Source organism: Oenanthe melanoleuca, chromosome 17 (assembly GCF_029582105.1).
Source record: "Oenanthe melanoleuca isolate GR-GAL-2019-014 chromosome 17, OMel1.0, whole genome shotgun sequence".
In the NCBI taxonomy this organism is placed as follows: domain Eukaryota; kingdom Metazoa; phylum Chordata; class Aves; order Passeriformes; family Muscicapidae; genus Oenanthe; species Oenanthe melanoleuca.
The window spans coordinates 3,386,859-3,408,735 of NC_079350.1; the positions used below are offsets into that span (position 1 = coordinate 3,386,859).

At 46.6% G+C, this 21,877-nt stretch overlaps 1 protein-coding gene across 3 annotated transcripts in view; it reads right to left on the bottom strand.

The window, feature by feature from the left end:
* The window catches only part of COL5A1 (collagen type V alpha 1 chain), a 143,594-nt gene that overhangs the window by 28,663 nt on the left and 93,054 nt on the right, over positions 1–21,877 (bottom strand). For all 3 annotated transcript variants that reach the window (XM_056504922.1, XM_056504921.1, XM_056504923.1), the window contains exons 21-37: positions 20,202–20,255; positions 18,867–18,911; positions 18,065–18,118; positions 17,232–17,276; positions 14,677–14,730; positions 12,354–12,398; positions 11,386–11,439; positions 11,146–11,190; positions 10,474–10,527; positions 9,902–10,009; positions 9,476–9,529; positions 7,518–7,571; positions 2,864–2,908; positions 2,607–2,660; positions 1,801–1,845; positions 1,144–1,197; positions 584–637 (exon numbers count right to left, since the gene is read on the bottom strand). In XM_056504922.1, the coding sequence (XP_056360897.1) occupies positions 584–637; positions 1,144–1,197; positions 1,801–1,845; positions 2,607–2,660; positions 2,864–2,908; positions 7,518–7,571; positions 9,476–9,529; positions 9,902–10,009; positions 10,474–10,527; positions 11,146–11,190; positions 11,386–11,439; positions 12,354–12,398; positions 14,677–14,730; positions 17,232–17,276; positions 18,065–18,118; positions 18,867–18,911; positions 20,202–20,255 (918 nt within the window). The remainder of the gene's footprint in view (positions 1–583; positions 638–1,143; positions 1,198–1,800; positions 1,846–2,606; positions 2,661–2,863; positions 2,909–7,517; positions 7,572–9,475; positions 9,530–9,901; positions 10,010–10,473; positions 10,528–11,145; positions 11,191–11,385; positions 11,440–12,353; positions 12,399–14,676; positions 14,731–17,231; positions 17,277–18,064; positions 18,119–18,866; positions 18,912–20,201; positions 20,256–21,877) is intronic.

The window sequence follows — 21,877 nt, forward strand, 5'->3', positions numbered from 1 at the left end:
CATTCTCCATTCATTCCTGCAGCCTTGATGCTTTTGATTGCAGGCTCAGCAGCTGATGACAGCAAATGCTGTCAAAGTTCTCACTGCTCCCTCCACCTTGGCTGGAGCTGTCCTTGGATGTCATGGAAAACTCAAGGAAGACTCAATGTCAGTCAGGTTCTGACAGGTGAAAACCCATCACCTTCAAGTTAATCCTGACCTGGGGACTTGGCTCAAAAACACCTCCAACCTCTTGTTTTAAAATCAACCTCATGGTGTGTAAATAAATATCTGGTGCTGGGCTGAGCAATGTTTGCACTGCCTTGCTTAGCAAATGCCAGGCAAGTTAATTAAATTGTGTGCTAAGCTGAGGGGAAAAAATGCCTAATGTGCAAAACCCTTTTAATGCTCATTTGCTGGGGAAGGCAGTGGGGGGAAAATGGGCTGCCCACAGATTCCCCCTGAGCAGCTGGAGAGACACAGACCCTCAGGGAATCCAAACAACCCAAACGTGGGGCTGCACCTCCCAGCAGCACAGAGGGTTCAGAGAAACCAAAAGGAGGCTCTGGAGCAATGACCAGCCCAAGATTTTTTGGCTACTTACAGTTTCTCCTCTCTGTCCAGGGTGCCCAGGCAATCCATCCTTCCCAGGAGGACCCTGTGGCAGAAAAGCAGGGGGAGAAGCAGCATCACCAAGTGCTGGGTGGTAAAACTGGGACAAGCAGCTGCCAGCTGTTTCACATGGAAATGGAGCTGCAGAGCCCTAAAAGCTGCACCCCTTTCCTTCCCACACATCCCCCAAAGGATTTCTCCTACAAGAGCTGCTCACCACACTCAGGAAATCACTCCCAAACCATTTCTGAGTCCCCCCCAGGGTACAACAACTGCAGAGACAGCAGTGCTGTGCTGTCCTCCACGTCCACAGAGGGAAAATAAAGCACAGAACAACCACAAAAGATCCCAGAGATCCTGAGTCAGTAGGAAATGAACATTTATAATCAGCTGCAATTTGCTTGGCTATTTAAAATCTGAGACCATGGGGTTGTTATCAGCATGTCTCAGTAATGCCTTTTATTGGAATAAAAAACTTGTCAGGGAATCAGCCCAGGGTGGGTGGGAAAGACTGGATTATTCCTTTGGATGTCTTAGGATTGAGTTACTTACAGGGGGGCCTTTTGGTCCAGGAAATCCAGTTGGTCCTTGAGGTCCTGGTGGACCCTGGGATGAAAGACAAGGCAGAGAACTCAGAACACTTGATCTGAAATATTAGCCCTGGGTAAGCAGCAGGTAAGCACAAAGGTGTGGAAAGCCAAATGCTGGGTGATTGTATAGAGAAAAGTACAAACAGAACAAAAGGGGGAAAAGAAAAGCAGAAATTGAGGCTAAAATCATGAAAGTCCCATTGTTTCAGGATTTCCCACCTGACTGTGGTCTGGAGAAAGCAGCAGGAGGTCCTAGAGAGCCACATTCTCCAGAAATTCCTGAAATTCTGGCTGCCTGCAGTCACCCAGGGGTGACTTCTCCCTTCTCCCATGAGTGATGTTTCCACAGGACACCCCAAATCCCTGAGCCTTCCCTGGAGAGCTCAGGCAGGACCTAAGGGCTGGAGGTGGCTTAGGGGGGACCTTTCCCCACACCAGCACCTTTCACCTTGGATTTCGAACCAGAATTTTTCTTTTTTTCCTTTTGCTGAGCTGCATCCTGCCTCCTCACCCAGGAGGATCCTCCTTGCCAAAAACTCCTCAAAACTTCAGCCCTGCAACCCCAGCTCCTCTGCCAGAGCACTGGACTGAGTCCTGCTTCACCCTCAGCTCATCTTACCCTTTCTCCAGGAGGACCAGGGGGGCCATCACCACCAGAGTTGCCCTTTTAGGAAGAAGAAAAATGAGAAAGCTTTTAAAAAAATACCCAAATCAACATCACAGCCCAGCAACACCCCCAGCCCTCTCTAATAATAACAATTCTGTGGCAGGAGCAGCAGCCAGTGACAAATGAGCAGCTGCTTGTTCCCCCCACATCCCATCATAAAAATCCAGGGGAGATTTGGATATTTCCACCACACTGTGGCCTCCCTCAGAGAGATAAATGTCACCCCTGAAGAGGAGGGATTTATCAAGAATTCCTGACAACACAAAGCCCAGACATTTGTTTTTAGACTTGCTGCAGGGTGGTGACAACATCTCCCAACACAAGCTTTGGTGATCAATGCTCAGGAAATCTGAATTGGCTGGAAGAAAAATCCCAAATTTTGCCTGGTGGCCAATCCTGGCTCAGCAGTGGGAAGGCAAAAATGGCTCAGCCATTTTTTCCCTTCACCCACAGCACAGCCTGAGGGCTCTAAGGGGGGTTAAACTGGATTTAAACCCCAGACTGAGGGGTTAGGGGAGGTTTAGGGGCTGTAGGGCTGTGCTGGGAATGCACTCAGAGCCCTGCTGGCTCCTGGACCAACAACTTACAGAACCTGGGCTCAAATTCTGCAGTTGGGTCAGGAACCACTGAGCTGGGAATGAACCTCAGGAGGGCTCAGCTTTCCAAATCCAATGGAAAAGGAAAGGAGGGAGATAAACCAGGGGCTCTCTACACCAACACTGCTCAGGACAGACCCCAGAGGCTCCCCCAGGCCTTACCTTTGGGCCAGGTTTCCCAGTGCTTCCCCTGGGGCCTCTTTCCCCTCGTGGACCCTTGAAAAGACACAAAAAGTGACATTGGAGCTACGTGGGGTCAACAAATCATCCCAGCAGCAGCAAGGAAAGTCATCAGAAAGTTTGGAAACAGATTTTAAGCGGTGAGACCCCTCCCAGTGAGGGCACAAAGCACATCCCAGTTTCCCCTTGGCCAGGACAAGGTTTGGAGAGGCACAAGGATGAAGAATTTGGCTCGTTACCGTCGGGCCACGCTGCCCCCTCGGACCTGGTTTGCCAGGAGTGCCCTGGAATGGAAGAGGAGAAGGGATTAGGAGCAGAGCCTGGCACACACCAACTGCCTCAGGACCTCTCTGCTGCTCCTCCTCCTGCAGCAGGTTCACATCCATCTCCTGATCCTTGCGTTTATCTGAATTTATAGCACGTGGGCAGGTCTGGACAGTGATCCCAACACCCAGACAACATCTGCCCTCTGAGGGAATGAATCTCTTCAGGAGCAGCACCCAAAGCCCTTTAAAACCCCAAAATGCTTTCCAAGGTGAGGCCACCCCCTCAGACCACGCAGAATTCCAAAAACCCACCCAAAAACTCGTCAGCTCTGCCACCCCAAGACCTCCAATCCCTTTTTTCCCCACTGATCCTGAGGTGGGGCTGGATCCTCACCCTGCTGCTCCCACCTGCTGCTGTGGGATTTGGAAGGTGTGAGAGCAGCTCCCCCCTGCACACAGGCCAATTAAGCTGCCCTAAATAATTCCAAATCTTCCCTAACTGGGAGCTAAACAAGGAATTCCAGGTGTTGTTTGGCAGCTGCACTCAGCTCCCTGGGATTAATCCTGCCATGGAAAAGGCTGGACCTAAAACTGGCAGTGCTTTAAGCTGAGCCTAAAAGAAATGGAATGGCTTAAAAGAAAAGGAATGGCCTAAAAGAAATGGAATGGCTTAAAAGGAAAAGGAATGGCCTAAAAGGAAATGGAATGGCCTAAAAGACAAAGAATGGCCTAAAAGGAAAGGAACGGCCTAAAAGGAAAAGGAATGGCCTAAAAGACAAGGAATGGCCTAAGAGGAAAAGGAATGGCCTAAAAGACAAGGAATGGCCTAAGAGGAAAAGGAATGGCCTAAAAGGAAAGGAATGGCCTAAAAGGAAAAGGAATGGCCTAAAAGGAAAAGGAATGGCCTAAAAGGAAAAGGAATGGCCTAAAAGGAAAAGGAATGGCCTAAAAGGAAAGGAATGGCCTAAAAGACAAGGAATGGCCTAGAGAAGAAAAGGAATGGCCTAAAAGACAAGGAATGGCCTAAAAGGAAAAGGAATGGCCTAAAAGACAAGGAATGGCCTAAAAGGAAAAGGAATGGCCTAAAAGGAAAAGGAATGGCCTAAGAGGAAAGGAATGGCCTAAAAGGAAAGGAATGGCCTAAAAGGAAATGGAATGGCCTAAAAGAAATGGAATGGCCTAAAAGAAATGGAATGGCCTAAAAGGAAAAGGAAAGGCCTAAAAGGAAAAAGAATGGCCTAAAAGGAAAAAGAATGGCCTAAAAGAAATGGAATGGCCTAAAAGAAATGGAATGGCCTAAAAGGAAAAGGAATGGCCTAAAAGGAAATGGAATGGCCTAAAATACAAGGAATGGCCTAAAAAGAAAAAGAATGGCCTAAAAGGAAAAGGAATGGCCTAAAAGGAAAAGGAACGGCCTAAAAGAAATGGAATGGCCTAAAAGAAATGGAATGGCCTAAAAGAAATGGCCTAAAAGAAATGGAATGGCTTAAAAGAAAAGGAATGGCCTAAAAGGAAAAGAATGTCCTGAAAGTCCAGTTTTGGTCAAGTGGCCAAAAAGCCACGGACAGGTTTGACTTTTCCCCTTGGTTCCATTAATGGCACCAAGCACCTGAGAAAGGAAAAAATGAAGCCTCAATTCCCATGGAAGGAACAGTGGGTGCTTAAAATATCCCTTTGCCATTTTGTGCCCCAAATCCATCACCTCTCTGAGCTGCCTGCTCGGCTCTGACACTCATTAACCAGCAGAACATAAAACAGGAGCTGGAAAACTTCACCAGCAACTTTCTTCCAGCTGCTAAAATTAGCCCTGCTGAATCTTCCTTGTTCTGCAGCTCCATTTATTAAAGCCTGCTGGCATTTTTATTTTTTTTTTTTTTTAATTAATTACAAAATTCACTTTAAAGTACTCCAGCTGGTTTTTCCTTTGAGTTCTGGGAGGCTAAATTGGGAGGAGGTAGGGAGGAAAAAGTGCTGCCTCCCCTCAGGTAGCCCCCACACTCCTCTCCTTCTCCCTAAATTCTATTTTTAAGCCAAATTTCTCCCTTCTTATGGCTGTCATTAATCATGCATTCAGTGTACAGTTGCAAAGAATTTATATTCCCTGTAAATATACCCAGACCTATATTTTTCAAACAAGGATTTTGACATGAAGGCAGCAAAATTCAGATTGTTTTCGAGGCACACCAAGAAACAGTTGGATTTGGGGATCTCCACACTCCCCAGGCTTTGTCAGACTGGGCAAGCAGATAGATTTAAAATAAGATTTATGATTAATATTTAACTATTGATTTTGTGTGCAGGTTTTGAAAAGATCCTGAGCCCTCCTGGAGCTGAGGTGATGAGCAGCTCTTGGGGGGTTTGATGGGTCAGAATTCTCCAAAAGCACCAAACAGAGAATCAAAGGCAGCTTTGGGTTGGAAGGGCCTTAAATGAGCTCACCCCAAAGCTTCTCTTCTCCAGCAATCCCAATTTTTCCCAGATTCATCCTCTAATCATCTTCATCCTTTTTTTTTTTTTTTTTTTTCCTTCCCCATTTTTACCTTTCCAGCAATTTTTGGTCCAGCTGAATAGCCACGAGCTGAACTTTTGTGTTTTGGGATGTTCAGCACTAAAATCCAGCTGCCTGTGCAGGTCCTGCCCTTCCACCTTTGATTTTTCACCTTTTTTTTTAATTATTTAAGAACTTGGGAAGACTCTTTGTGTTCCATTTTGGGAGAGAAATGTGGGATTTGCATTATTTTAGCCCCATAAATCAGAGAATTGAAGAGCAAAATGGGGATATTGTGATAAAGAAAAGACAAACAAATGATTTGGGGTTGTTGCAGCTGCAAATTGAGTTATTGCCCAATGAGCTGGAGGAAAAAAAATCCTGGAAATTTTCTTTCTTGACTCCATGTGAACACACTCATAAACTCAACAAATTGAGTGGTCTTAGGAGAAGCAGAGGGAGATTTATCAAGCCTGACTCAATGAGGCTTAAATTAAGATGAGCAGAGTGACCCCAGCTCAGCCTGTAATTCTCTGTATAATTGCTTTTCTCTTATTTCAAATAGGGAGAAAAAAAAATAAAAATATATATATATAGATGGATAGCAAAGCTGTTACTGAAAAATCAGTATTTCTGCTACTTTTAAATTTCCAAGCTGAGCTCCTGTTGCTAATGGAAAGATTTGTCCATGAAAATCTCTCTCTGTACTGATAAAGTGAATGCAGGTTGATGAACTGGGTATAAAATGGTAGAAATGATCTAATCACCACTGAAAATGAAAAAAAAATAAATTAAAATTGGAATTACCATGAAATAATTCAATGTTTGAAAGGTGAAAAAATCCCTTTTTTAATTCCTGAACTGAAGAAACGTGTGGCATGCCAAGGGTGGAACTAAATATCCTCACAAAGCTCATTTGGAATACAAGTGAGCAAAGTGCTGATTTTTTATCTTTTCTTTTTTTCTCATGGTTTGGTTCTGAAGCTGGGCCCTTCCCCATCAGATCTGCTCCCTCCCCAACCCCTTTCAGGCTGCCAAAATTAAACCCTAAACCCCCTCAGGGTTTGTTTCAACCAGCTCCTGGTACCTTCTCCACTCCCTGGAAGGTTTCCCATCCCATCCCAGATGGATTTGGGATTTGATTCCATCCCAGAATAAAATCATTAATGCTGTGTAGGGGTTCAAAGCAGCACATCCCCCCCTTTGCTGTTCTACACCCCCCAAAAATCCAGCCCAGGGATTTTATTTTTATTGCTGGATATATTGAGAATTTGAGAATTCCAGGCTGAATTTCCTGGCCTCCCTCCTCCTGCTCAGCCAGAGCAGAGGGAAGGTTGAGGATGAGGATTTGTAGCTCCAAATGAAATGAAATCATAAAAAAAGGGGGTGGATAGGACTTAAATTGCAGTGGCAGGATATTAATGCAGTGCAAAGTGATTTATATTTGCTGGGCTCCTCTCAAAGCTGTCTGTTAGAAGTCATTTCTATTTAAATGAGAGGAAAAAAGAAACTAATTCCACTTGCTGTCCTCACTCCCTCTTCTTGTCACTGTGACCGGAGCTGGTGCAGAAAATGACTTTGTTTGTACTCTGAATCCTTTAATTCGAGCTTGTTCTGCAGCAGATAAAAAATAAATCAGTATATTTAGCCAATCCCTATTCTGAGAGAAGGCTGTGGAGGTGGGGTGAGAGGCACAGACAAGGCTGGGGGATGGAGCCCCCTGATTTTTCAGGGTGCCTCTGAATTTTGAGCAGCTTATTAAAAGCACTGAGAGTGTTCTCAGCCATGCATTTAGAATTTCAAGTCAGGTGAAGGATGGTTCTGGCTGCTTCTGAGCAGGCTCAGCCATCTCTAATAATTACTGTTAATTAAAGAGCTCTTTGTGCCCTGAGCAAAGTCTGACAGTGCAGGAAGGATTCAGCTTCAGAGAAACCTCTTAAAATATCCTGGGGGGGGAAAATTCGCAGGGTTTAATTTGGAATCTGCTGCTCCAGCAGCATCTCCCTGTCCTGCAGCAGGAGCCCCATCCTGGGCAATCCCTGAGTGGGAAAACCTGTGGAGCATCAGCCCAGCAAAGGAAGGATCCCCACAGGTCTTTGGAGAGAAAGAAACGGCTGGAGAGGGGAAAGCAGCTCTTACCCGTGTGCCCTTCTCCCCGTTGGCTCCTGGAAATCCTGGGAAGCCGATGGAGCCCTGGGGGGAGCAGAGGGGGCTCAGGACACAGCAGAGGCAGCACTGCAGCCACCCCAGAGCTGCCAGCCCTGCCCTGGAGCCTCCCCGAGCAACAGCAGAGCCATCAGGCCCGGGGTGACCTCGGAAATCCCATTTTCTCCGAAAACAACACCCAAAAAAACCCATCCAAAGCTCATTAGCTGAAAAGAGCCAAGCCCGTGGTTGTGATGAGCCCAGGCAGAATCTGGGATTTCAGCTCCTAAGTGAACATGAACACTGAACTCCTGCCTTGCTCCTTTCTGATGTCAGAGCCTGGAGAATTGCTGCTGCTGCTGCTGCTTTTAAAATATGGATTAATCCAAGAAAATGCAAAAAACCCGCCCCCCCTCAACCTTACTCCAGATATAAAATGCAAATTAAAAAAATAGACCAGCCCCACCACGAGCAGGAAACAATCTCTTGCAGATAATTATGTCTCCAGAATGAAACAAGGCTGGGTTGGTTGTTTTTTTTTTTTTTTTTTTTTTTTAAGCAGTGAACATGAATAATAAAACACGATTCTTACAAAAAAAGTTAACAAAAACAGAAGTTCCCAAAGCCTCCAGGGCATGTGAAAGCTGGGCTGGAGCCTAAATCTATGGATGGAAGTCACAGGTTTAATTAAAAAAAAAAAAAAAAAAGCCTTGAAAATGGCTTGAGCTGAGGTGGGCGTGGAGAGAAGATACAAAGGATGTTTGAAAAATGCAAATGGCAACTTCCTTTTCATTTCAGGGAGACCCTGAGTCATGAGTTATTCTCCTGAATTAATGAGATAATGCTTGATAAAAGCCTAAAGCAAGGAGAAGGGCTGGAGCCTCCCTGGATCCATCCCTGCCCCTCCAGCCCCTCTCCAGCTCTTCCCTCCCCCTGGGACCGGAGCCATGCACAGGCAGCCCTGGATTGCACAGCTCAGGCCTGGCAGCTTTTGTGTCCATCCCATCTCTGAGTGGGAAGCAGGGAGCTCATCCCACAAATGGGGGCTGAGCTGGGCTGGGTCCCTGGGCTGCCCATCCAGTCCTAAACCTCCTCATCCCATCCCAAACCTCCTCATCCCATCCCAAACCTCCTCATCCCATCCCAAACCTCCTCATCCCATCCCAAACCTCCTCATCCCATCCCAAACCTCCTCATCCCATCCCAAACCTCCTCATCCCATCCCAAACCTCCTCATCCCATCCCAAACCTCCTCATCCCATCCCAAACCTCCCCATCCAGTCCTAAACCTCCTCATCCCATCCCAAACCTCCTCATCCAGTCCTAAACCTCCTCATCCAGTCCTAAACCTCCTCATCCCATCCCAAACCTCCCCATCCAGTCCTAAACCTCCTCATCCCATCCCAAACCTCCTCATCCAGTCCTAAACCTCCTCATCCAGTCCTAAACCTCCTCATCCCATCCCAAACCTCCTCATCCAGTCCTAAACCTCCTCATCCCATCCCAAACCTCCTCATCCAATCCCATCCCAAACCTCCCCATCCAATCCTAAACCTCTTCATCACATCCCATCAAAACCTCCTCATCCCATCCCAAACCTCCTCATCCAATATCATCCTTTATCCTTCTTTATCATCCCAAACTCCCTCATCCCAAACTCCCTCATCCCATTGAAACCTCCCCATTACATCCCAAAATCCCCCATCCCATCCCAAACCTTCTCATCTCGTTCCAAACCTCTTCATCCCATATCATCCCATCCCATCCTCCTCACTCTATTCCATCCCAAACCTCCTCATCTCATCCCAAACCCCATTCCGTCCTAAACTTCCCCATCCCATCCCCTCCTCAACCTTCTCATCCCTTACTAAAGGTCTCCATCCCATTCCATCCCAAACTCCCCATCCCATTATCCCATTATCCCATTATCCCACCCCATTATCCCATGTCACCTTGGGGCCCTGCCTGCCCGGGTATCCTGGCAGTCCTGGCACTCCCAGTTTTCCCTGGAACACAAGGAGAGGAGAGTTAGGGAGCAGCAGAGCAGATGGGACCTGGGGGCAGTGAAACTTTGGGATATTGAGGGAATCCCAAAGGGGAAATGCAGAGTCAGCACTGTGGGAACCAGTTAGGAACGCTTGGGGTTTTATTTTAATTAGATTACAATTTTATTGAAATTTACTTAAATTCAGCTTTCAATTGATTTATTTTTTTTCTGTACCCAAACAAATAACCCCAAAAAGAGCAAAGCCTCGATGTGGCTGCCCTAAACCCACCTCCCTTCACACAAAACCCCCTCACCTCCTCACCCCTCTGCCCCAAAACTGCCCCACAGCAGTGGGGTTTGGAGGAAAACAGATTTCCCATCCTGGCCTCACCTTCTCTCCTGCAGGCCCGAGGGGACCTGGATCTCCATTGGGGCCAGAGCGACCTTTGGGACCTTCGGGTCCATCCTCACCCCGGGGGCCAGGGGGGCCAATTTCCCCCTGGTAATTACAAGAGAAGTGTTAATTACACAGACCCTGTTCCATGGAGCTGCTCTGGGAGAGCTGGGCTTCACCAGGAGAGATGAAACTGTGGGGTGTGAGCAGAGCACTGGGGTTTTACCCCCCCAAAATCCAGGTGTTATCCCATCCACACCGGGAATATCTGCACAAAACCAGCCCTCATTAGCTGTCATTGCTAATTAACCCTTTCACCTTCCTCCCACTTCCCAAGTGGTGGCTGGATGTGCAAAGGGAGCTCTGGGAAGTGTTTGGTTGAGGGCTGAGCTGGGTAACTGCAGGATAATGATGGGAATTATTGGGAAATCAGAGCTGTTGACACAGACTGTGGCACTGCCAGCTCCACTCTGTCCCACAGGGGAGCAGGAGATGGTTCCATGCTGGAATAACCTTCTCCTGCCTCACCAGCAGCTGCTGGATTCATCCCCCACATCCCAGACTCTCACCCGGTCTCCTTTGATGCCCATGTCACCCTTGAAGCCAGGGAAACCATCTTCACCCTAAATCATCAAGAAGGAAAAAAAATCACCCAAAGTGCAGAGATGGAACAAAATAGAATTTAAGTTTCTCAAGCCTCTCCAGGGAGGACAAGCTGAGCTCCACTCACTGCCTTCTCCAAGTGCTTCCCAAGAATGGAAACCCACCCAAAATCCCCAAAAAAACCCTAAAAGAGTCCCCAAAAGTGTCCTGCACCCCATCCTGGCTGCAAGCCAGCATCACAGACAGACCCAGTGTGAACAACAAGGCTTTGGCAGCACTGGGAACCAATTATTTCTGGAGCAGAACAGGTTTTGTTCTCGTGAAGGAGGTTTTATCTGGCTCCCAGGCAGCCTCCAGGACACTGCAATGTTGCCTTCAGCCAGGAAGGTTTAATTGCAGGTTGATCAATAATGCATCTCATCCTGCAGAGAAGACACTCCCCAGAAAGTTTTTAAAATCTGGGAGACCCCAAGTTAAAACTGCTGCTGAATTGGAATGAAGGAAAGGAGCTCAGTCCCTCATTTTTTTCCCCAAGAAAAAACCCCTTGTGCAGGAAAAAACTTCCCAGGGGAGATCCTGTGGGATCCAGCCACAAAAATGCTCAGAAATGGCAGGAACACAACCCAAAGTGAACTCACCTTTTCCCCCTTGGTGCCTTTCAACCCACGAACTCCATCTGCTCCCTTGAGAGAGAAACCAAGATGTCACCAGGGTATGGGTAAGAAATTAAAAATCATTATCCCCATGGATCAAATGCTGGAGCAATAAGTGCAGGTGGTCACTGAGGTGGCCCTGAGTGGACATTTGTGTCCCCCAGCTGTGCCCAGCACAGGCTGGAGAATTCCAGAGATGTGGAAGCTGCTCCTGCCCCTCCTTACCTTGACTCCACGAGGTCCTGGGTAACCAATGGGGCCCTGAGGGCCTGGGGGACCCTGAGGGGATGAAATGCAAACAAGAAAAACACATCAAAAACCGACCCAAGGGTGCAGTGATGAGCAGAGGGTGTGGAAAACAAATTTCCTGTTTCCCACATGGGATAGGAATGGCAGCAGCCACCTGAAAATAGCCCAAAACAACCCAAAATAACCCCCCAAAAAAACCCAAAATAATCCAAACCAGCCCAGGGAGCTGCAGGAGCATCACCTCCAGCTGGTGTGGTTGGCTGAGCTGATGGAAAAATCCACCCAACAGGAAAAGGAGGATGAGGAGGGTCAGGATGGCAAAAACTTGTGAGGAGAAGGGATTTCTACCCCTGGGATGATCTGTGGTTTGGGATGAAGAAAAGCAGGGAGGAGGAGCATTCACAGACAGGAGGGATCACCCCCAATCCATTTTGGTGTATCCAGAGGCAAGGTTGGAATTTTCAGCCTCCTGTGACACCAGTGGGACAAATGCAGCTGTGCTTGTGTCCAGCACTCCTGGGTGTCCCCCAGGAGCTCTGAGCAGAGGCTTTTGACAAGGGCAGTTTTTTTGGAGAGCCTGGAATGCAGCTGGCAAACCTCCTGGACAGATGGACCAGTGCATAATTCAAGGGCTTTGGCAATAATCTCAAATATATTGTTAAAGAGGGACTTGGAGGAGAGGGAGGGAGTAAATCTATTTTCTACACCCCCTGTGCCACAAAAGATATTTATTTGTGTCTGTCAAGAGCAAGTTCCCCTCCCCAGGTGGAGTCTGGGCTGGTCTGTGTGGCCAGGAGAGCTGGAGGAGCTCAGGAGGAAAACCAGAGATCAGATCTGGGCTCAGCTCTGACATTTCAGGCTTTGCTTCTGAGCCCCCCTGCCCCACAGCCCTGTGCAGATCCAGCTGCTCTCAGCCTCCAGCTGAGGGATTTTTGGACACTTACCTGACTGCCCTTCTCTCCAGGAGGACCTTCCTTGCCAGGATGACCCTATGGATAAAAGGCACAGAGAAAAGAGAATTTGGGGGTTTAGAGCACATTGAATGGTTTGGTAGCTGTGATTTATTTGATCAGCTGCTCCCCAGGAAGCTCCTACTGACACAAGTGACCCCCCTAAAGCCACCTTGCTTTTCCCAAAGGGAAGATTTGGATCCTTGGTGCTTTTCTACCTGGTTATTTCTAATTTTCTCAAGCAGCACGAAACATTCTGGAATATTCTCTGCCAGCAGAAGACCTGGGTGAGTTGAGCAGGAAAGCAGCACAGGGACTGTGCAGGTAAAAAAAACAGATAAAAACTCTGATGGCAGGAAACTTTTGAAGGTCACAGGATGCCCAGACTGGTCAGAGCCCCTCAGGAAGTTCCAAATTCCTGGAAATTCCTGGATTTCAGCAGCAGATCCCATGACCTGCACCCCTGCTGGCCAGCATTCCTCTCAGGATTTGAATAATTCACATCCCAGAGTTTCCAACGTGCTCTCACCACCAGCATTTAGAGCCTTTTGCTGGGGTCACACAAGTAAAAATCAAAGTGTGAATTGCCTCAGGTAGGGTTGGGAGGGTCACTGAGGAACGGGGAATCCAGCAAAGTGGTTTTGGGGGATCCAAAATGGAGCTGGGATGGAAAAGAACTTTTGGTTTGGCAATATTTGCAATATAATGACCCCTAAAAGGGCACTCAGTGCACCCCCAGGGACCTGTGGTTTTTAAGGATGGTGGAAGAACATCCAGCTGCTCTAAAGCCATTCTGCACTCACTGGTGTCTTCACTGAACTCTCCTTTAAACACACAAATTTCCACCAACACAACAAAGAAAATGAAGAGCATTTTCCACCATCAGTTTGGGAAGAAAATGTCAGACAAGCCTAAACCAATCTGATTTAATAAAGGAACAAAATGACAGCTGTCATTCCTGCAAAACAGGGGAGAAAACCCAAATCTCACTTTATCCTGTGATTTCAATGGCACCAAGAGCACAAAGGATGCAGAAACCCACTCAGGATTTCAAACCTCTGCTGCAGCCTGCACTAAAAAATCCTCATTTCCAGCCTGCCCACATCCCAAATTGAGGAGCAGCTCTCCCAGGGATTTTCCAAGACTGATTTCTAGAAATAAAACACTTTTTTTGGTTTTTGGAAAGAGCAACCCAAACCCTCCAACTCTGCCCACCTGTGGGAAAGGTCCCTGCTCGTGCACAGCCACTCTCCACAATTTCCTTAAAAACCAGAGTTTCTCCAGCAGAGCCTCCCCAGAGGCTGCTGCAGGAATTTCACATCAAAACCTACAGATTTAGAGACGTTCTGGGCTTTGCTGGAGCTGCTCTGTTGACTCAGCTAACAATTGTATGGATGTTCCAAGTGCCCTCTGTAGGAATGATAAATCCCAGGCTGGGAAATGCAATTTTTCTTTTCTCTTTTTCTACCTTTGCAGAATGAAACAATTTTGTGGGTTTTTTTTTGTTAAATGAATGTCTCTCTGAGAGAAAGGCTGGTGATTTTTGAATTTTTATTTTTTTTGAGGCTGATTTCTACAGCGAGGAGCAAATGATGTTTAAAGTGGGATTAGAGAGGGGAAAGCTGACCTTGCAGGATGTCAGTTTTCCACATTAAACTTTTTTTTTTTTTTTTCATATCAAGCTGTCTTTTCTTCCATATTAACTCTCTTTATTACCATTCTAAACTCTCTTTATTTCCATATTAACACCTTTATCCCAAGCTTTCCTTGCTTTTACCCTGGGTGGATGCAGGAAAAGCCCAGCAGGGAACAGGACAGTGCAGGATGTTGGTTTTTTTCCATATTAAACTTTTTTTTTTCCATATTAAACTTTTTTTTTAATACTAAACTGTCTACTCTTCCATAGTAAACTCTCTTTATTTCCATATTAGCACCTTTATCCCAAGCTTTCCTTGCTTTTACCCTGGGTGGATGCAGGAAAAGCCCAGCAGGGAAAAAGGACAGTGCAGGATGTTGTTTTTTTTCCATATTAAACTTTTTTTTTTCATATTAAACTGTCTTTTCTTCCATATTAACTCTCTTTATTTCCATTCTAAACTCTCTTTATTTCCATATTAGCACATTTATCCCAAACTCTCCTTGCTTTTACCCTGGGTGGATGCAGGTAAAGCCCAGCAGAGAACAGGACAGTGCAGGATGTTGGTTTTTTTCCATGTTAAACTTTTTTTTTCCATGTTAAACTTTTTTTTTCCATATTAAACTTTTTTTTTTTCCATATTAAAATGTCTACTTTTCCATTCAGGACAGCAGCACTTACCGGGGGCCCATCAGCACCAGGCATGCCAGGCAGTCCAGGTTTGCCCAGGGGGCCCTAAAAAACAAACAGAAAAAATCAACCAGAGCATCAGAGAACAGGGATTTCCAGCCACAATTCCTTTTCCAGAGGAAAAACTTCTCCCCTTTTAAATCCTGCTCCTCCCAGAGCTCTTGGGAAATGTTTCTCCTCCACTGTGTCCTGGTGGTTCAAGAACTCTTGGGGGAAAATTTTCCCCCTTTAAATCCTGCTGGTTCCAGAGATCTTAGAGGAAACTTTTCCTTTAAATCCTGCTGATCCCAGAGATCTTGGGGAAAATTTCTCCCCCTTTAAATCCTGCTGGTTCTAGAATTCTTGGGGGAAATTTCTCCTCCTCTAAACTCTGTTGGTTCCAGAGCTCTTGGAGAAAATTTCTCCTCTAAATCCTGCTGATCCCAGCTCTTGGGAGAAATTTCTCCCCCTTTAAATCCTGTTGGTTCTACAACTCTTGGGGGAAACTTTTCCTTTAAATCCTGCTGGTTCCAGAGATCTTGGGAGAAATTTCTCCCCCTTTAAATCTTGCTGATCCCAGACCTCTTAGAGGAAACTTTTCCTTTAAATCCTTCTGGTTCCAGAAGTCTTGGGGGAAATTTCTCCTCCTCTAAACCCTGCTGGTTCCAGAGGTTTTGGAGGAAACTTTTCCTTTAAATCCTTCTGATCCCAGAGATCTTGGGAAAAATTTCTCTCCTTTTAAATCTTGTTGGTTCCAGAGCTCTTGGAGGAAACTTTTCCTTTAAATCCTGCAGGTTCCAGCTCTTGGGGGAAACTTCTCCCCCTTTAAATCCTGCTGGTTCTAGAACTCTTGGGGGAAATTTCTCCTCCTCTAAATCCTGCTGGTTCCAGAGCTATTGGGGGAAACTTTTCCTTTAAATCCTCCTGGTTCCAGAGATCTTGGAGAAAATTTCTCCCCCTTTAAATCCTGCTGATCCCAGAGGTCTTAGAGGAAACTTTTCCTTTAAATCCTCCTAGTTCCAGAGCTCTTGGAGAAAATTTCTCCTCTAAATCCTGCTGATCCAAACTCTTGGGAGAAATTTCTCCCCCTTTTAAATCCTGTTGGTTCAGGAGCTCTTGGAGGAACCTTTTCCTTTAAATCCTGCAGGTTCCAGCTCTTGGGGGAAACTTCTCCCCCTTTAAATCCTGCTGGTTCTAGAAGTCTTGGGGGAAATTTCTCCTCCTCTAAATCATGCTGGTTCCAGAGGTTTTGGGGGAAACTTTTCCTTTAAATCCTGCTGATCCCAGAGATTTTGGGGGAAAATTCTCCCCCTCTAAACCCTCCTGTTTCCAGAGCTCTTGGGAAAAATTTCTCCTCCTCTAAATCCTGCTGATCCCAGAGGTCTTAGAGGAAACTTTTCCTTTAAATCCTCCTCGTTCCAGAGTTCTTGGAGGAAATTTCTCATCCTCTAAACTCTACTGGTTCCAGAGCTCTTGGAAAAAATTTCTCCTCTAAATCCTGCTGATCCCAGCTCTTGGGGAAAATTTCACCCCTTTTAAATCCTGTTGGTTCCAGAGCTCTTGGAGGAAACTTTTCCTTTAAATCCTCCTGGTCCAGAGCTCTTGGAGAAAATTTCTCCTCTAAATCCTGCTGATCCAAGCTCTTGGGAGAAATTTCTCCCCCTTTTAAATCCTGTTGGTTCAGGAGCTCTTGGAGGAACCTTTTCCTTTAAATCCTGCAGGTTCCAGCTCTTGGGGGAAATTTCTCCAACTTTAAATCCTGCTGGTTCTAGAACTCTTGGGGGAAATTTCTCCTCTTCTAAATCCTGCTGATCCCAGAGATTTTGGGGGAAAATTCTCCCCCTCTAAACCCTCCTGTTTCCAGAGCTCTTGGGAAAAATTTCTCCTCCTCTAAATCCTGCTGATCCCAGAGGTCTTAGAGGAAACTTTTTCTTTAAATCCTCCTGGTTCCAGAGCTCTTGGAGGAAATTTCTCCTCTAAATCCTGCTGATCCCAGCTCTTGGGGAAAATTTCACCCCTTTTAAATCCTGTTGGTTCCAGAGCTCTTGGAGGAAACTTTTCCTTTAAATCCTCCTGGTTCCAGAGATCTTGGAGAAAATTTCTCCTCTAAATCCTGCTGATCCAAGCTCTTGGGAGAAATTTCTCTCCCTTTAAATCCTGTTGGTTCAGGAGCTCTTGGAGGAAACTTTTCCTTTAAATCCTGCAGGTTCCAGCTCTTGGGGGAAACTTCTCCCCCTTTAAATCCTGCTGGTCCAAGGCCAGAAAATCAGAGGCAGAGGGAAGGGATCCATGGGCTCTTCCCATTATCATCCCACTCAGACTCCCTAAACCCACAGCAAAAGAAGATTTTCAATCCTCTCCTCATGTTTTACCACAGGCTGCCTTCAAAATATTTCTCCTCAGAGGGGAAATGAATGCAAATATGCTGAATTAGAGGTAAAGCAAGCTGGCTCTGTCTGGAATGAGAGGCATTAGACTTGCAAGGCCACAGCTGCAAACAGATGTTGCACATGGGGCAAAAATGCAAATCCATGGCTGAGGGAGGCCAGAGCTGAATTTCAACTCACTTTTTCTCCTGGGGGACCGATGGCGCCTTGTGGACCTGGAAGACCCTGTGAAAAGCCAAAAAAATATAAAAATTAGGCTGGTTAAGGAGCAAGTTATTCCTTCCAAGTGCATCTTGGCTGGGTGGTGTTTTAGTGCCTGTGAGGGATTTCCCCAGCTCCAATCATTCCCAAAATATTTTGTGAGGGGCAATAAAATGTCCAGAGGGGTTGTGGGCAGGGGGAAACAGGGATGCTCTGAGGAGCAGGATTCCCTGAGAGCCTTGGGAAAAACCTGGAATTCTGTTTTGTACCCCTGGGGTGTTAAACACCACCCAAGCTGAGCTTAGAAAAGAGAATTCCTGGAGCTGCTCTGGCAGGTGAGAACTGGGGGATCCCACACTGGGAGCCTTTGCAGGAAGATTTTGGACACATCTTTGCCTATTTTATTTTATTTTATTCTATTTTATTCTATTTTATTTTATTTTTATTAGCCCCTTGATCATACTGCCAAGCATATTTGCCTTAACACCCCTTACAAAGGAAGTCTGCAACGTGCATTTGGAGTTTACAGGTGTGGAAAACCCAAAGTTTGAAAGTCTTGAACTGATTTGCTGAACTGGCTCAGCCCAAATGAGTTTTCATCCCCCAGCCCTGCCCTTGCACACATTGCTGAATTAATAACTTCAGGTTTGCAGAAAAACTGAGCTCTGGCTCTTAGTTAAGGAATCTAGTGTAAATAAATTGGAGTTAAAGAGGGCAGAGAGGTGTTTCCTGGAGCCAGATCTCTCAAGGTGCTGCTCCCATTTCTGGTGCTGAGCTCTCCCCTTTCCAGCTGTGGAGGAGTTTGTTCTTACCTGAGCCCCTGGGTTCCCCTGCTGTCCTGGGGGCCCTGGCTCACCCTGGGGGCCCTGGGAGGAGAAAAGGGAGAAGGTGGGGAAGAGCTGGAAGCAGAATTCCTGTGTTCCTGCAGCTGCATCCCTGGATTCCAGTGCCTGGACACACCTGAGCTGGATCCTCACCCTCCCACCTGAGCCCTCCCTGACCCTCTCCCAGTAACCAGGAGCTCCTGGAACAGCTTTTCCCACTGGGAAAGGGAAGGGGAGAAGTGACTCCAAGGCACACCCAGGATTTCCAGCCCAAAGGAGCTGAGCAAGGCTCCAGCACCAGCTGGTTCTGCTTTTATTCTCTAGGGAATCCCAAAATCCCAAAATCCCAAAATCCCATCCCAATCCCAATCCCATCCCAATTCCATCCCATCATCCCAAAATCCCATCCCATCATTCCAAAATCCCATCCCATCCCATCAGTCCAAAATCCCATCCCAATCCCAAAATCCCATCCCAATCCCATCCACCTGAGACTCAGAAAGGTTTTTTCCCCCTCTCAGTTAAATGCCTCTGTTTTGACATTCATTAACCCAAATGCATCTCGAGGAAAATGTTTCATCTTTCATGGAGAAATAATGTTAATTCCATCAGAAATTACAATAAATTAACATCCATTTGCTGCAGGAAGATGTTCCTGGTGTTTTTCACGGGCTTTGATAGGAATCTAGACCAGGCTAAAAAGCAATTAGCAAATGCAATCTAACAGAATTTCACATTTTTCCCTATAGAAAACCTGAACTGCCTGTAAAAATTGGCAGGGAGAACTTACCACATTCCCTTTGGGACCTGTTTGTCCATCCATGCCAGCCACACCCTTTGGAAGGATTTAAAAAACACAGCAGTAAGAAAATATCACATTATTTCACACCAAAATAACAATAATTTAAAAATCAAGAAGCCCTTTGGACTGCGTGGAAAGGGAATAATTTCCTACAGGTGTTGGTAAAGCAGCCAGTTCCATGAATCCAGGTGAATTTTTAGAAGTCATTTCAGAGGGGAAAACACTGTTTAAGCTGCCTGGGAGGTGCAGTCAGCAGCAGGCTGAGGAAATCCTGGATCCAGGGAGCAGGGAGGGAATGGCAAAGGAAAACAGGGAAAAATACCTGGTCAAGGTGACAGAGCTGTGCTGCTTGTGCCAAACAAAAATCAGCTGGGGTCAAACCCTCCTGAGCACCCTGGGGATTCCCCCTGCCACCTTTTCAGAATCATGGAGTTGTTCAGGTTGGAAAATAACTCCAAAATCATCAAACCCAGCTCTGTGCTCACCAAACCCATCCCCAGGTGCTGGATGGAAATCCTGTGGACACAGACCCTGCAGTTCTAAACCTCAATAATGCAGGCACAGATTTTTATTCCTTGGATTTTATCAAATCCAGGGTTGGGATCTCCACCATTCCTTGACTCTTTCCTAAAATTTTTCCTAATCCTCACCCCAAACCTCCCCTGGCACAACTTCTCCTCTCATCCTGTCACTTGTCACTTGTGAGAAGAGACTGATCCCCCTGCCCACAGACTCCTGCCAGGGATTTGTGGAGAAGAAGATTTCCCTGAGCCCCCTTGGCTCCAGGATAATCTTTTGCAGTGGGAGATGAGACAGCTTGGGAGCAAATCCTGAATTCAATCCCTCCTCATTAAATTCCAGCAGCACCAGGAGCTCACTGCAAAGTTGTCCTCACATCCCAGGAGGGGGTGAAAGGCCACAAAATGTTCCCCATTAAGCACTGACCCCTTTAGCTCTGGGGTTGTGTTTTCAAGGTCTGGGGCTCCAGAGAGCAGCAGAGATTCAGGGCCAGCTCCTGCTTCAGCACTTGCAGGGGTGAGATCTGAATAAAATGCTGCTCCAGCCCCAGCTCTGGAATAGGAAGGAGCTGCAGGAGTTAACAGCAAAGGCTCTGTGCTAATCACTCTCATCCCTCCCTCCCAGCCTCCTGTTTACTCAGGTGGGGCAAATCTGCTGCTGTGCAGGGACGTGACAGCACTGAGAGAGGGGCAGGAGGCACAGTCTGAGCCAGGATTCCTCTCTGGGATCTTTGCATGGCCCAGATGTGGCAGATTACACAGCTGGGGGATCTGGAATGGCTGAGGGGGTTTGTCTGGAACTCACCGGTGGCCCCGGGGGTCCTGGGGGTCCCTTGGGGCCCAGCAGTCCTCGGGGTCCCTGCGGGGGAGAAAACAGGCTGAGAATTCCCATTTCAGGGTGGGCATGGACACAGCAGGGGCTGAAAGGAGGTGTGAGGCACAAACTGTGACAGAAATGCTGTGGGCACAGGATTGTAAACCAGTTATAAACCGAAATAATGGCACAGATTGGGTTGGAACAGACTCCCCTTGAAGCTGTTGCATTTTGGATACAGGATAATGCAGCACAGGGAGAAGCAGAAAGAGCTTTATTTAAAGAAACTTTAAATAGGGTAGTTCTTGCAAAACAGAATGGACTCATTGGTCCAAGAAGGCAGCACCTCTTGGAAAACATGTTTTGTGCAAAATCTCACTCACACAGCTCTCACCACCCTGCAGGTGATGGGAATTATCACTGGGATCATTTCTTGTCCTTGTGCAGGCTGAGAACCCCAAGGCTTCAAAGCTGCTTTTTCCCTGGTTCCCAGCAGTCTCCTAACAACATGAACCAACTCTTCTCCTAAATTAATTTAATCCTATTCCTACATTCTTTGCAGCCTCACCATTCCAGCTGGGAAGTTCTGAAGGACGACCAATGGATCATCCCAAAAATCCCTCCAGACTGAGATTTTGTCGTGGACAATCCACACAACTCAGCAAGGCTGGGAGAGGTTTCCATAAATGAATATTTTAAAGGCATTGGGTTCTCCAGCATTAACATTCTGCTCTCCTGGTGTTTCCCATCCATTCCTGCCTTTCTCACCAGATTTAACCTGGCATTGGAAATTCAGGCATGGGAGCATCACATCAAATAAGGAAAACACAGCAGGAGAATTCCTGGAAAGGGAATTTTTGGAAATCCCAGCCCCTCCTGGAGTTTTCAGGGGGGTTTGGAGGGGAAGGAGAGGGATGAGCACTCACTGAGAGCTCAGCTTTTAATCACAGCCCCTTCCTGAAATGAGGGGAACTCTGGGGATTTGTATGGATGGAGCTCCTTCCCTGCCATGGAGGAAAGAAAATCGTTCTTGATTGATGGGCAGTTTTATCTGTCAGCCCAAATATTCCTTTTTATGATGCAGAGAGGGCTGAGGAATTAAAATGAAATGGCAGAGGGTGGAATAGGAGACATTAATGAAATGTCTTGTCTTGGAGGTCGTGGGGATTCAGATCCTGCAAAAAAAATGTGCAGCTTCCAGCAAAAACTGGATGGATCCAAGGGTCTGTCCTGGGCTAAAGCCCTGCATGAATCCAGAGCAGAAACCCCACTGCTGAGAACAACTGGATGGAAATGGAGCAGGATAAAAAGGAAAATCAATTTTGAAGTCCCACCACTAATTCCAGCCACGTTTGGAATGATCTTTTGGCTGAAGGGAAAGAAGAACAAACCCCCATCTTTAGGGTGTGTGTATTTATAGCAAAATTCCCTGTAATGCAACTGAATCCTTCATCCTTTATCCCAGAGATTTTCACTCGTGCTGCTGAAATAAAAATCAACTTCCCTGCTGTGTTACCCTCATTTGAGCTCCTCTTTTGTTGCTGTGCTACCTGAGCACATAAATGCTTTAAAGAAGTTAATAAGCCATAAGTTATTGCTTGGACATGTGCTAAGGAGATAGCTGAGCTGATTAATCTTTCCCAGAAGTTAATCAGACATCTTGTCTA